At 45.2% G+C, this 14,990-nt stretch overlaps 2 protein-coding genes across 3 annotated transcripts in view; both read left to right on the forward strand.

The window, feature by feature from the left end:
- LOC308673902 (cytochrome P450 3A24-like) overlaps nt 1–3,784 on the forward strand; it is a gene marked incomplete at its 5' end in the record, with an annotated part of 12,419 nt that extends 8,635 nt beyond the window's left edge. Inside the window, 4 exons of the mRNA XM_081337948.1 lie at nt 26–186; nt 716–942; nt 2,596–2,758; nt 3,652–3,784. Of these exons, the coding sequence (XP_081194074.1) occupies nt 26–186; nt 716–942; nt 2,596–2,758; nt 3,652–3,747 (647 nt within the window). The 3' untranslated portion in view covers nt 3,748–3,784. The remainder of the gene's footprint in view (nt 1–25; nt 187–715; nt 943–2,595; nt 2,759–3,651) is intronic.
- A 1,358-nt stretch (nt 3,785–5,142) lies between these two features.
- Nucleotides 5,143–14,483, forward strand: LOC308673818 (cytochrome P450 3A29-like). 2 transcript variants are annotated; one of them, XM_081337819.1, is made up of 13 exons: nt 5,143–5,232; nt 6,229–6,322; nt 6,766–6,818; nt 6,929–7,028; nt 7,429–7,542; nt 8,006–8,094; nt 8,322–8,470; nt 9,448–9,575; nt 9,788–9,851; nt 10,327–10,487; nt 11,516–11,742; nt 12,872–13,034; nt 13,761–14,483. In XM_081337819.1, exons 1-13 carry the CDS (start codon nt 5,159–5,161, stop codon nt 13,854–13,856), a joined length of 1,512 nt encoding a protein of 503 aa, XP_081193945.1. In that variant the 5' UTR covers nt 5,143–5,158; the 3' UTR covers nt 13,857–14,483. The 2 variants fall into 2 exon arrangements, with proteins under 2 accessions (XP_081193945.1, XP_081193946.1); XM_081337820.1 differs by lacking the exon at nt 5,143–5,232 and adding an exon at nt 5,640–5,719.
- The last annotated feature ends 507 nt before the right edge of the window (nt 14,484–14,990 follow it).

The raw sequence follows: 14,990 nt of genomic DNA on the forward strand, positions 1-14,990 counted from the left end.
TGTGCTTTCTTTTCTCATCTGACAGCTTTAACAGACAAAGAGATTTTGGCCCAGTCAATTATTTTTATTTTTGGTGGCTATGACACCATCGGTATCACACTTAGCTTCATATCTTATTGTCTGGCCACCTGTCCTGATGTTCAAGAGAAATTGTATCAAGAGATCAATGAAATGTTTCCCAATCAGGTAAGAATTCTTTGTGTCTTATACATCTATGTTATCTGAGAATGGATAGTTTTAGGAGCTGTGCCACCAGGCCCACACATACAGACTTCAAGCTAACAACTTTATTATGTTCTGTCTATAATACAGGAATCTCCCCAGGCTGGCAGCCAACTCCTGGGAACAATTAGACAAGGCTCCAAGGAACTTAGAGGGCGAAGTCGGTCCTAGCCCTTTTGTGGTTGCGCAGAGACGCCAAGCTGATACCTTGCTTGATCCTTCCTCTCTGTCAGGCTGGGTGCTTCCCAACAGTAGCAGATGTAGAAGAGCAAAACCAGACTCTTGTTCTGACAGGACAGAACTTCTTTTCCTTACTGCAAAGATTACAAAACTGAAATGTAAACCTTGAGGAGGTGGGAGATAGCTGGCATTTTATGATTCCTGTCGTGCAAGAACATTTTCTTTAGGATTCCAGTTCTAACCCTCTACTTCTAAATCACCTCTCGTACACCAGAATGTTATTTATGTGGTTTTGTTTTGACCTTTTATGCAGGCCCCTCCCACTTATGAGGCCATCCAACGTATGGAATATCTAGATATGGTGGTGAATGAAACATTACGTCTTTACCCTCCGGCAGAACGTCTTGATAGAGTTTGCAAAAAGACAGTGGAAATCCATGGAGTGACCATCCCAGAAGGGACCGTGGTTATGATTCCTGCCTATGTCCTACATCGGGTCCCAGAATATTGGCCTGAGCCCGAGGAATTCAGACCTGAAAGGTATGTTGTGAGGAACACCGTTCTTCTGAAACTAGTGAATAAGGGACACAGCACCGTGAAGGCATCAGGGAGCAAAGTGTTGGTTGTAACATCTCAAATGAGAGGTGGATCCTTCTTTGACATCACACAGGGCTTTTTTATGATCGGCATCCATAAACTTTGGTTGGAACTTAATTAACTCCATGGGAGAAAATGATACCTAAGCTGACAGTAGCAGATGAGACAATGGCTTGGCTTAATGTTCCAACAACTGAATGAAAAGCTGTAGAGCAACTGGCACCGAGCCACACTGATAAGAGTAGAAGAGTAAAGGTATATGAAGGAAATTATATTTAATCTCCCATCCTATTAATTAGAAAAGAACAGGGCTGGGTGGACCAAAATATGAGAAATAGGGTCTGTTGACTTACATTGTGGCTGTCACTAACTGGGTATCATAGCAGATTCAAGGATTCTTGGGCATAACTCCTCGACAAATCCAAAATTAATTAAGCAGGACTTGCCAAAGACCAAGAATTCAGGAATGACCATGTCAATCTTGAACTCTGGCATCCTCAACGAAAGAGGATCAGGTGGTAGAAAATATCACTTCTGGACCCCATAAATACCACCAAATTCAGTGGTCAAATGATCTGATGTGACAAGGCAAGGATAGGTTGTCTAGATTTAACTCTGCTGGAACTAGAACATGCCCTTGATAATGGTCATGGGGAATAAGGCCAACACTCTTTAGGATGGAAAATCTCCAGACACACGAAATATGTGTATGGATATACTTGATGCTCTCCTGTCCTGCTTGTGAATTTTGTAGCAGCACTCCTGGACTAAGGATTGAATCAGGATAGCATTCCTAAATTTTTCAGAAGTCTTGGGGCCACAACTCCAGAACTTCGCATCATCGTAACCTAGTTCTAGAGATTGTCCCACAGTATTTGGAGGGTATCAGTTTGAGAAAGGCGAGCATTGTCAACGTGGTATTCAGCAAAGGTCAGCAGTTAATCTCAACATTCATTGACAATGACCCCGAAATAGCATGTTTTAACTATATTACCATACACCGGTGGCGTAGCATTGTTGGAAGTAGAGTGTCTACACCAGAGATATGTCTACACAAGTAAATAGTGGACAGTACATGCCACTATAAAACCAAAGATGACAAACAGTTCTTAGAAGATTGTTTTTCTGACTTACAGTCTGTTGCAATGAATTTTAGGGCACTCCTTTAGTTCAGCCTTAGGTTTCAGGCTCCAAAAAAGCAAAAAAAAGTGCAGAGAGTTACCTCTAAGAGGTTCTCTTGTAGACAGAATCTTGCCAAAATACAGCAATTGCTTACATCATTAAAGATATACTCTGAGACTTTCTGCGGAGGGGACGTCTTAATTCTCTTTCTGCCAGCCCAACAATCTAAACGTTGCTGTCTCCTGGCCCTCCGAAATGCTGCCCCTCCCTTCTGGGAATCCAGACCACATTCCACTACATCAAATCAGCCATTGAACCACACTGATTTCTCTTCATAAATGTTTATCTTTCTTCATTGGTCTAAGTCCAACTTAGCTACAGGTGCAAAGATGTTTCTTGATTACAGAACTGAAGCACAGGCCGTTGGGGACAGAAACTTTGCTCAGCCATGATTTTTCTCTGATTTGCAAATAGGTTTAGCAAAGAGAACAAAGAGAGCCGAGACCCGTATGTCTTCCTCCCTTTTGGAGCGGGTCCCAGGAACTGTATCGCTATGCGTTTCGCCCTCCTGGTGGTGAAAATGGGTCTGGTGGTTGCGCTGCAAAAATTCCGCTTCCAAACTTGCAAAGAGACACCGGTGAGTCATATGAATGAATGTGAATGAATGAACCTTTATTGTCAAAACACAACCATGTATACATTGAGATTGGCTGAGCCTCCCTTTGTGCCCCCACCCCCAACTTACAGTGACACAAACCCTCCATCTTATTACACCATGTGAGCTAATTACACAACACACCGGCCTCGCAAGTCAATCATGCATAAAGTTTATAAAATTATTTCCCGTTCAAAAGCCTAACAGCCCATGGATAAAAGCTGTTCTTCAGCCTGTTGGTACGGCTGGCTATACTCCTGTATCTCCTACCCTACAGACGTTAATGCATCAGGTCTGTAGTCATTCAGGCACTCAACTGCAGTTTTCCTTGGGACTGGGACAATGTCATTTTTTACAGGGGAACAATTTGTGTCAGAAGCAGGCTTCTGCTCGTTCACAAAAAGCTCACTCAACCGAATTCTGATCTCACATATGTCTCGTTCAAAGACACAAAGAGGTGATGAACGTGAAAGGAAGATCTCTTTGGAAAGACAGGGTCATCTTTTTGGGATGAGAACTTAGTCCACTCTGTGTGTGTGTGTGTGTGTGTGTGTAGCATGGATGGAGAGCCAACTTGTTAACTACATTTCAATTGTCATCACTCCACATGGTTATGCTTCTATGTCTACTGATAGTAGAGTCCTGTTTGGTGTTCACAACAGCGTGAAGCCCCAGACACTCCCTGTGCCCTTGTTAGTTACAACACAGACAGTGGGGAAAGACATTTGAGTTGAACAAAATACTACAGAGGCCTTGTGTAGACAGGTAAAGCATTACTCTTGGTAGTCATCTCAGGCCTCCTTTGAAGAATCGCCTCTATTTAATTGCGTCTCTGTGATGTTTTCTTTCTCCCTTTCTTTTGGTTAATGGGGAAGATCCCTCTGGAGCTGGACAACAAAGGGTTTGTGCAACCAAAGAAACCCATCAAGTTGAAATTGCTGCCCAGAACTGTTGTAGAACATGAAGAATAGAAGGTCTGGAGGCTGGAAAGAGGCCATGGTCTCTCTCTCTCTCTCTCTCTCTCTCTCTCTCTCTCTCTCTCTCTCTCTCTCTCTCTCTCTCTCTCTCTCTCTCCTCCTTCCTTCCTTCCTCCCTCCCTCCCTCCCTCCCTCCCTCCCTTCCTTCCTTCCTTCCTTCCTTCCTTCCTTCCTGTTCTGCCTTCATGTCACATAACAGCAGCACTCTAAATCAGTGGAGTTAAATGCCTGTTTAGACATTTCCTCATGCGATTTTCAAGGAATGTTGGATGCGCCAGCTAATCTTGGGATCCTTCCAGTCTTCACTTTAAAAACAAATAATAATAATAATAATAAACCTGCTTATGAAACACACACATCACATCACTTGATTCTTGAGTGACTGATGGGGTAGAAAGGTAATTAAATAAACAGAGTTTTTATGAGGAGCCGCTCTGCCCAGAGAGAGGAAAAGTAGGGGACACCTGCTGGTCATAGAGATGTCGGAATAAAAAAATATGCGTAAAGGTAAAGGTAAAGGTTCCCCCGCACATGCGTGCTAGTCGTTTCCAACTCTAAGGGCCGGTGCTCATCTCCGCTGGCGTTTGTCCAAGGACGTCTCCATGGTCATGTGGCCGGCATGACTAGACGCCAAAGGTGCACGGAAGGCTGTTACCTGGTTGTCCCAAAGCATAGCTGGCTGAAGAATTCTGGGAGCTGAAGTCCACAAGTCTTAAAGTGGCCAAGGTCGCAGACCCCTGTCCCAAACCACCCTTCCGAGGAGATCCCCCTCCCTCTGCTTCGCAAGCTGCTTCCCACCAAGCCAGATGTTGGGAACTCCAGCAGTGGGGAAGGCGCAAAGCGTGGAAAACTCTGCTACAAGCACAGGCAACCGGAATCTAGCTCCTAGATGGAAGACCTGACTCTCCAGCAGCCACGTTGGGAGAGTGAAACTGGGCCGGGAGAAACATCTGGGACCTTCCGGGATGAGAAGAGAAGCACAAGCATCGAGGGCTGCATTGCTCAGATGGGGTGCAAAGGAGGGGGGCACCTGCTTGGGTGCAAGGAGATCCCAGGAAGGGGGGAAAGACCTGAGGCCTCCCTCAAGCTGGGGGCTAACGGAGTCCAAACGTGCCTGAGCCACTCCCTGCCCTTCGCAATCCCCTTCAGCACCACAACTGGACAGCTCACACAGCCTTTTTCTGAAACCAGCTGCTTCCCATCAAGGCAGCTCGCGGCTGTTCGAAGCTCCAGCAGCGGGGAAGTTGCAAAATATGGGAAACTACACGTAGCCCTGGGCTGGGCTTGCAGTCCTAGCTGGGAGTGGCCCTGGGAGGCCGGCCCGAGGAGGAGTCCCGGGCTTGGCTCCTTTCCTAGGACGGTTATAAAACCCCGGGAGCTTCCAGCCGCCGGAGAAGCGCTGGCCATGGGCGACCCGGTCCTGGGCTGGGCGCTGGGAACCTGGGCGCTGCTCCTGCTGCTCCTGGCCCTGGGGCTGCTGTAGGTGGGGGCTGCCCGAGGCCGGGGGGGGGGGGTTGGAGGGGGAAACGGGGGGGAAGCCCCTCCCGGAGTTGCAGGGTGAGATTGGGGCTTTGGGTGGCGGAAAAGCGGGAGGTGGAGCCGGTTATTGGGTCGAAGTTCTGTGAACTGGGGGGAAGCCCCTCCCGGAGTTGCAGGGTGAGATTGGGGCTTTGGGTGGCGGAAAAGCGGGAGGTGGAGCCGGTTATTGGGTCTTCCTTTCTTCTCCTCTTCTTCTGCTGTCACCGCCTCGCCTCACCTCTTTTCTCTTCTCCTCTCTTCTCCTTTCTTTTCTTCTCCTCTTGTCTCCTCCCCTCTCCTCCCCTCCCCTCCTTTCTCTTATCTTGCCTTGCCTTCTCCCTTCTGCCCTCTTCTCTCTGCTTGGCTCTCCTCTCTTCTTCCTTCTGACTTGCTCTACTCCGAGAGACGAGGATAGGAGATGAAAATCCGCATGACCTGTGGTACCCGGGTACATCGAGATTCACCCTGTGGGGCTCATTAATAGCTATCAATGCCATTCTCACTGTGTCAGCCCTAGTGGCAAGGCTAGATCAGGAAATCAACTGCGCCAGAAGGCTAAGATTTATTTTTACGGGGTTTGTTATAATAACAGACCATTGTCTTATTTTGCTGCACAGCCTCCTCCTCCTCCTCCTCCTCCTCCTCTCCCTCCTCCCTCCTCCCTCCTCCCTCCTCCCCCACCTCCTCCTTATTGAGCAGTGAATTAGGGAGTGTCTGCTTGAGCAACTTCCTTTCTCCTTTTTCTGGACTTAAAAAAAAGTTTCAGCCCCTTTTACCTGGGAAAGCGCTTCTGCACACCTTGGTCAAAGTCATCTTCCCCATTCTCTGCATCTAGGACATCTTTGCTGTCCTCCCAAGGTGGGGTTGATGGACCTTCTGATCTTCTCCACCTGCCAAGCCTTCTTTCTTTGGAACCCAGTGACATTATCCTGCTGACATTCTTCTTTTTTCTTTCAGTTATGGGATCTGGCCGCTTAATTTCTTCAAGAAGTTGGGAATTCCTGGCCCAAGACCTCTGCCTTTTATCGGAACTTTCCATGAATATTGGCACGTGAGTGTGTTGTCCTGCTCCACATCCTAGTTGCTTGTAGACAAATCCAAGGAGTTTGGAAGAAAAAGAGTCTTTCTTTTCTTTCTTTTTCTTTCCTAAGGGAGATATTGGGACTTGTGTCACCTCTTCTTGGCCTCCTCAGAAGAAGAGCCGAGAGAATAAAGGCTACTGGAGTACAGGTAGCCCTCAGCTTATGACCCTTCTTTGCAGTCGTAAGTTGAGGACTACCACTACAGCCATCTGACTTTCTTTGCACTTCTGTTAGAATCTCTTGGTCTTCATTCTGAAACTATTGTCCCTGTGTTGGTCTAACCATTTCATCCATGGGGATTCAAGGCTTACTAGTTGAAGGGTTTTTAATGGCTGTTTATACTCTTCCACTCTCTGTTGAAGAAAAGATTGCACTGCCTTGTTTTCACTCACGTCCCTCTTTAATTTGACAGGGTATTCTGCAGTTTGACCAGATATGCTTTGAGAGATACGGCAAACTCTGGGGGTGAGTCACCTGTCAGAATGTCACCTTCATAAAGGAAGTCTTGATCCCATCTCTTTATAAAGGTAAACCCTACATTTCAAAACATTTTATTTATTTCTTTTGGCAATCAGAATATTTGATGGACGGCAACCTGTGATGGCCATTCTGGACCCCGCCCTCATTAAAACCATCCTGGTCAAAGAATTCTATACTTATTTCACCAATCGCCGGGTAGGTATCCAAACGTGAAGCTGGTAGAACTTCACCGGGGCTGAGAACAGAAGCCCAGCAAGGGAACTTGGAAGAGCAAGTCTAGTGTTGTGGTTTAGGGGGTGGGCTGGCAATGGGGAGATCTGGGTCCATGGTCTCCCTCAATCCTGGAAGTCTCCCAAGTGACTTTGGGCCAGTCAACCCAAACTCATGCAGTTGTGAAAGAGATTGGAGGTGGAACAATGTATATGCCATCCTGAATTCCAGAACAGTAGTAGATATCTGGCTATCTATTAGATAAACAGTCAAAAGATAAACAGATGATAGAGAAAATGCGATGGACAGACAGACAGATGATAGACAGACATAGGATAGAATAGACATTTCTGTTTTTATTTTCTTTATATTTCACATTATTCAGGACTTTGGTTTGAATGGAAATCTGGACACAGCCTTAACGGTTGTTGTTGATGAACAGTGGAAGAGGATTCGTAGTGCCTTGTCTCCCACTTTCACCAGTGGGAGGCTGAAGGAGGTAAGAGGTGAAGGTTACCAGTTCTGGATGCATTTCAGCCTTCTCAAGAATTCTTGCAACTCAGCCTGCTATTAATCATTGTCTGTGGTTGATTTTAAGGGAGCCCTTCTTTATTTATTAGCATAGATGAAGCCTCCATGTACAAGATTAGCCTAGGCTTTTTTCCAGCTTTAGAATGATGGAGCTTTGGAAGTTCTCTCTACGAAAAAAGAGCTGATTCTTCTCATCTTCATAACTCTTACCTGAATTTTATAACATTTGTACGCCCTTATGATCCACCAGCCTCAGTGAATGGTATCTAGTTTAATATCTTGACATGCACAATGCTTACAGCAAATGAAGAAATAGCTATCAAGTCAGCAAGCTATGACATTTCAGATTATTATAATAAGGCAACTTGCTGGTTTCATTCTATAAATGTTTAAAAGGTCTTCAGCATCTGGTACATTGGTCTTCCTTTCAGATGATGCCCATCATCAACCATTATAATGAAATCTTGGTGCAGAACCTTCAGAAGAAAGTTGAGAAAGATGAGGTGATAGATATGAAGCTGTAAGTAATATCTGAGGGACTGGGTAAGGAGCATATCCCTTTTCTAACCAAAATTTACAAAAGAAAAATTTATAACCCAAACATATCAAAATGGATTCACATTTTCCATAACACATGAAATCCCTTGTGCAACTATTAAGGGTTCCCTGAGATCATCTGTTGAATGTATTATGAGGTGGCTTCTAGTAGTTGAACCTCCACACTATGCTTCTCCTTCTTCCCTCCAGGATCTTTTCAGCCTACAGTTTGGATGTGGTAACCAGCACTTCATTCGGGGTCAATATTGACTCCCTCAACCATCCCGACGATCCTATTGTTGTGCACATCAAGAAGTTCCTCAAAATTAGCTTCTTCGACCCTGTTTTAATCTTACTTGGTAAGATATCTTTGTAGGCCACAGAGGTGGACATCTCTGCTCTGCATCTTGGTTGCTTGCTGGAAAGGCATTCCTTACGGGCTGCACTTCATTCTTGACATCTGATATCTTAGTAAAATTCCCATGTCCCCTCCCATAACTTCTACTTTCCTTTTTTATCTTTCTTTAAGCATTAGTTGAGGGACTCAGTGGCTCAGTGGGTTAGGATGCTGAGCTTGTCGATCAGAAGGTCGGCAGTTTGGCGGGTCGAATCCCAAGTGCCGCGTAACAGAGTGAGCGGCTGTTACTCGTCCCAGCTTCTGCCAACCTAGCAGTTCGAAAGCACGTAAAAATGCAAGTAGAAAAATAGGGACCACTACGGTGGGAAGGTAACAGCGTTCCGTGTGCTTTTGGCATCTAGGCATGCCGGCCACATGACCACGGAGACGTCCTCAGACAAGCGCTGGCTTTTCGGCTTTGAAACAGAGATGAGCACCGGCCCCTAGAGTCGGAAACAACTAGCACGCATGTGCGGGAAAACCTTTACCTTTACCTTTAAGCATTAGCTGAAAAGAGGAGAAACAAAAGTCAGCTGATCAGTATCTGTGAATCGTGATTAGAACTTTAGAACTTCTTTCCATAAACTAGCATCCAAGGTCTTCACTGGCTAACATCCCAAGTCTGTGTTAGTTGTTAATAATAGGGCCAGTAATTTAGGAGTCTGTTGGGTAGAAGAAAGCTATTGTAGTAGCTGCTCAAGCTGGTAATTTTATTAAACATCATTTATTTATTTACTGACTCGATCACTTTTAGTCTGCCTCAATCACAGTTGTAATCTTCTCATGAAATCATTGTTGTAACTACAATTTTGCTAGAATTGACTCCACAAAGCAATTGGGGACCTCTCACTGGGTTTTTTTTTCTCTTGGTCTGTTGCAGCTTGGTTGTGTTCACACAAATGATGTGTTTGCTTTTTCCCACCCCCACCCCTCCCCCAGTTCTTTTCCCATTCCTACTTCCAGTGATGAACCACCTCAACCTGACTATATTCCCCAAGTCTTCAGTAGATTACTTCTTTGACGTCTTCAAAAAAATCAAAGCGGATCGACAAAAGAAGGATCACACGGTCAGTCTAGAGACTATTTGTCTCATGGTCGCTCTTGTTTTGCAGCCCTTGTGACCTGGATTTTGTGTTCTTGGTGTGTGTCTGTGTGTGCCAGGCAGGTTTCAGATCTGCCACTTGAGTTTTAAACACCTTCTAAGTCTACAATGGGCACTTGGAGCCATCAATGCTAGTATCTCCTTAATGACAGTTTTGGGGTCTTTCTGTCATTCCAGAACCGGGTTGATTTTCTTCGCCTCATGATGGATGCTCAAGCTGGGGAGGCAAATTCAGAGAAAGGTAATAAGTTTTATAGGGCTTATTGACAGTGTCAGCTTCAAAATTCACTTGCTTTCTGCAAAATATAGTTAACATTAGCTGAAGTATCCAAAAGATGCTTTTTCATGAGAGGAGAGAGAGAGAGAGGGAGGGAGGGAGGGAGAGAGAGAGAGGGAGGGAGGGAGGGAGAGGGAGAGAGGGAGGGAGGGAGAGAGAGAGAGAGAAGGAGGGAGAGAGAGAGAGAGGAAAGAGGGAGAGAGAGGGAGGGAGGGAGGGAGGGAGAGAGGGAGGGAGGGAGAGAGAGAGAGAGAGAAGGAGGGAGGGAGAGAGAGAGAGAGAGAGAGAGAGAGAGAGAGAGAGAGAGAGAGAGAGAGAGAGAGAGAGAGAGAGAGAGAGAGAGAGAGAGAGAGAGAGAGAACACGTGTGGTGTAACATTGAATATTGTGCTGATGATCACCAGCATCTTCTGTGCTTTCTTTCTTTTCTCATCTAATAGCTTTAACAGACAAAGAGATTTTGGCCCAGTCTATTATTTTTATTTTTGGTGGCTATGAGACCACAGGAACCTCCCTCAGCTTCATGTCTTATTGTCTGGCCATGCACCCCGATGTTCAAGAGAAATTGTACCAAGAGATCAATGAAACTTTTCCCAATCAGGTAGGACTCTTTTGGGCTCTATGACTATCTTGGTTGAGAATGGATCATGTCAGGAGCTGCCAGGCATGAACGACCAGACTCACACACGCAGAGTTCACAGAAGCAGAATTCGAGCTACTTTATTATGTTCTGCCTGGCAGCCAACTCCTGGAAATAATTAGATAAAGCTCAAGGAACAAAAGTGGGATCAGCCCTGGTTCCTTTGTGATGCACGCTGACTCTGGACTAGCTCCTCTCTTGATCCCTCCTCCAGGCCAGGTTGGGTGCTTCCAAGAGTAGAGATGTTTTCACCCAGAAGAGTAAAACCAGTGTCTTCTTGTAACAGGACAGGATTTCTTGAGGAGGTGGGAGATGGCCAGTTTTCCAGTATTCCTTTCCACAAGAATGTGTACACACACACACACACACACACACACACACACACACACACACACACACACACACATATATATATATATATATATATATATATATATATATATATATATATATATATATATATATATATATATATATATATATATATATATATAGAGAGAGAGAGAGAGAGAGAGAGAGAGAGAGAGAGAGGGAGAGAGAAGTGGTGGCTCAGTGGGTTAGGATGCTGAGCTTGTCGATCAGAAGGTCAGCAGTTTGGCGGGTCGAATCCTGAGTGCCGTGTAACAGAGTGAGCGCCTGTTACTCATCCCAGCTTCTGCTCATCTAGCAGTTCGAAAGCACGTAAAAATGCAAGTAGAAAAACAGGGACCACTGCGGTGGGAAGGTAACAGCGTTCCGTGCACCTTTGGCATCTAGTCATACCGGCCACATGACCACGGAGACGTCCTCGGACAAGCGCTGGCTCTTCGGCTTTGAAACGGAGATGAGCACTGGCCCCTAGAGTTGGAAACGACTAGCACACATGTGCGGGGGAACCTTTACATTTACCTTTTATATATATATAAAAGTTTTGTTCCCTTGCTTTCAGATCACTTCTTATATACTAGAATGCCATATTTTATTTTGTCTTGTTCTGGCCGTTTGTGCAGGCCCCTCCCACTTATGAGGCTGTCCAACAAATGGAATATCTAGATATGGTGGTGAATGAAACTTTTCGTCTTTACCCTCCCGGGACACGAATTGAGAGAGTTTGCAAAAAGACAGTGGAAATCCATGGAGTGACCATCCCAGAAGGGACCGTGGTTATGATTCCTGCCTATGTCTTACATCGGGTCCCAGAATATTGGCCTGAGCCTGAGGAATTCAGACCTGAAAGGTATGTTGTGAGGAACACCGTTCTTCTGAAACTAGTGAATAAGGGACACAGCACCGTGAAGGCATCAGGGAGCAAAGTGTTGGTTGTAACATCTCAAATGAGGTGTGGATCCTTCTTTGACATCAACAATGTCACACAGGGCTTTCTTTATAATCGGCATCCATAAACCTTGGCTGGAACTTAATTAATTCCAGTGGAGAAAATAATAGCTAAGCTGACTGTAACAGCTGAGCCAATGGCTTGGCTTAATATTCCAACAACGGAACGAAAAGCTGTAGGGCAACTGGCATCGAGCCACACTGATAAGAGTAGAAGAGTAATGGTATATGAAGGAAATTATATTTAATCATCTATCTCAGAAGATAGTTAGAAAAGATTTGAACAGGGCTGGGTGGGCCAAAATATGGGAAATCGGGTCTGTTGACTTACATTGTAGCTGTCACTAATTGGGTATCATAGTAGCATCAAGGATTCTTGGGCATAACTCCTCAACAAGCCCAAATTAATTAAGCAGAAACTACTTCTAAACACTTCTCTTTATTGCTCCTCACCTGTAGACAGAATCTTGCCAGACTAAAGCAACTGCCTATATCATTAAAAATACACTTCTCAGAGGCAGAGTATCAGGACATACATTAAGATTTAGTTCAGAAGATGTATTCCTGAAGTTTACACACAAGAATCTAGTTCAACACTAAATTGGCAGGAGATAAGGGTCAACACAGATTGTGGGGTTGAACTTAGGCTGTGGGGACATGATGACTCCAGGCTAATCACCACCACTACCCCAGCCATGAGCACTCTTCTCCTAAAATACTCTGAGAATTGCTAGAGAAAGGCCATCTTAAGCTCTCTTTCTGCAACTGAACCATCTAAACTTCACTTTCTCTGGAATGTCCTCTGGAATGCAGCCCCTCCCTTCTGGGAATCCAGACTACATTCCACTACACCAGATCAGCCACCAGACCACAATCATCTCTCTCCACAAACTATCTTTCTTTATGGGTCTCGGTCCAGTTCATCCGGCAGGGAAGGAACGAAGGTGTGTCTTAGTTACAGGACTGAAGTGCAGACTATTGGGAATAGTAGCTTCATTCAGCTGGGTTATTGGTTTCTGATTTGCAAATAGGTTTAGTAAAGAGAACAAAGAGATCCGAGATCCGTACATCTTCCTCCCTTTTGGAGCGGGTCCCAGGAACTGCATCGCTATGCGTTTCGCCCTCCTGGTGCTGAAAATGGGTCTGGTGGTTGCATTGCAAAGATTTCGCTTCCAAATCTGCAAAGAGACACCGGTGAGTCCTATTTACCACTTGGGTTAGAAAGTGCTTCTTGCTCATTTGCTGAAGAGTTCACTCAACTGAACTCTTCACCTCTCACATATGTGTCTTGTTCAAAGACACAAGGAGTTGATGAATGTGAAAGGAAGATACCTGTGGAAAGAGAGGGTCATTTTCGGGGAGTGAGAAGCCCAGTCCATCCCATGTTTGTATGTGTGTGTGTGAGAGAGAGAGAGGGGGGGAGGGAGGGAGGGAGGGAGGGAGAGAGATTCTCCAAGGAGGAGGTTTTGCTTCTACGCCTACTTTTTTATATTTTTTTATTTTAATTCCATTTATATCCCGCCCTTCTCCGAAGACTCAGGGCGGCTTACAAGCTTAGCAGTAGCCTTCATTCTGTGTATATGCCTGCTTATTAGGGCTTTCACACACACACCCCAAGAGGCATTATTACAAAGTCAGCTTAATTGCCCCCAACAATCTGGGTCCTCATTTTACCTACCTCTTGTTTGGTGCTCACAGCAGAGTGAACTCTCTCTGTGCCTTCGTCAGTTGCAACCCAGTTGCAACCCAGACAGTGGGGGGAAAGTGTTTTGAGTTGAACAAAATAAAACCGAGGCATTGTGTAGGCAAAGGAAAAGGCCTGTATGTAAAACAGGTAGTCACCTTGTTCGTTGAATGGCCTCTATTTAATTCCATCTCTGTGATGTTTTCTTTCTCCCTTTCTTTTGCTTAATGGGGAAGATCCCCTTGGAACTGGACTTCAAAGGGTTTATGCAACCAAAGAAGCCCATCAAGTTGAAGTTGGTGCCCAGAACTGTTGTGGAACATGAGGAATAGAAGATCTGGAGGCTGCAAAGAGGCTGTTGTTGTGTCTCTCTCCTTCCTTCCTTCCTTCCTTCCTTCCTTCCTTCCTTCCTTCCTTCCTTCCTTCCTTCCTTCCTCCATCCATCCATCCATCTAGACCTCTGCTGGGGTTACTGGAAATCCTGCTCAGAATCCAACCCTTTCCTTCTTTCCTTCCTTCCTCCCTCCCTCCATCCATCCATCTGCTGGGGTTACTGGAAATCCTGCTCAGAATCTAACCCCTTCCTTCTTTCCTTCCTTCCTTCCTTCCTTCCTTCCTTCCTTCCTTCCTTCCTTCCTTCCTTCCTCCCTCCCTCCATCCATCCATCCATCCGCTGGGGTTACTGGAAATCCTGCTCAGAATCTAACCCCTTCCTTCCTTCCTTCCTCCCTTCCTCCCTCCCTCCCTCCCTCCCTCCTTCCCCTCGTCCCTCCCTCAATCCCTCCATTTCCCTCCCTTCCTTCCTGTTGTGCCTTCATGTCACATAATAACAGCAAACTGAATCTATAGAATTAAATGCTTGTTTTAGACATTTCCTCACCCCGGTTTTCAAGGAAGGTTGGATGCGCCAGTTAATCTTGGGATCCCTCCAGTCTTCACTCAAAAAAAAACACCCAATAATAAACTTTCTTAATTAATACACACATTTATTATTTATTTGTTTGCGGTCACAGACCAAAGTACAAGTACAAGAAAAGAAAAACATGGAGAAAGTAAAATCATAGGACAATTGGGACACCAGAAGCCTTGGCTGAGGGGAATTACAACGTTCTCCTCTAATAGTTACAGCTCTTAAACATTTTTTAGAGACCTGAGAAGTGATGTATGAGGAGCCATCCCCTAGACCAGTGTTTTTCAACCTTTTTTGGGCAAAGGCACACTTGTTTCATGAAAAAAATCACGAGGCACTCCACCATTAGAAAATGTTAAAAAATTTAACTCTGTGCCTATATTGACTATATATAAAGTAATTTTCTTGAATAGGAATCAAATAAACACAAAGAAAGTATTTTATAATTACTTTTCAATTTTTCCCACGGCACACCAGGCAACATCTCGCGGCACACTAGTGTGCCGCGGAACAGTGGTTGAAAAACACTGCCCTAGACAATATAAGACCAAATTAC

Source organism: Vipera berus (assembly GCF_964194415.1).
Source record: "Vipera berus genome assembly, chromosome: 13".
NCBI lineage: Eukaryota > Metazoa > Chordata > Lepidosauria > Squamata > Viperidae > Vipera > Vipera berus.

Bases quoted from the DNA above. Each gene is read 5' to 3' on its own strand.
- LOC308673818 (XM_081337819.1), top strand. From the start codon at position 5,159: ATGGGCGACCCGGTCCTGGGCTGGGCGCTGGGAACCTGGGCGCTGCTC. The intron at 9,852-10,326 runs GTAATAAGTTTT...CTCATCTAATAG, and splicing joins GGAGGCAAATTCAGAGAAAG to CTTTAACAGACAAAGAGATT. The intron at 13,035-13,760 runs GTGAGTCCTATT...TTAATGGGGAAG, and splicing joins AAATCTGCAAAGAGACACCG to ATCCCCTTGGAACTGGACTT.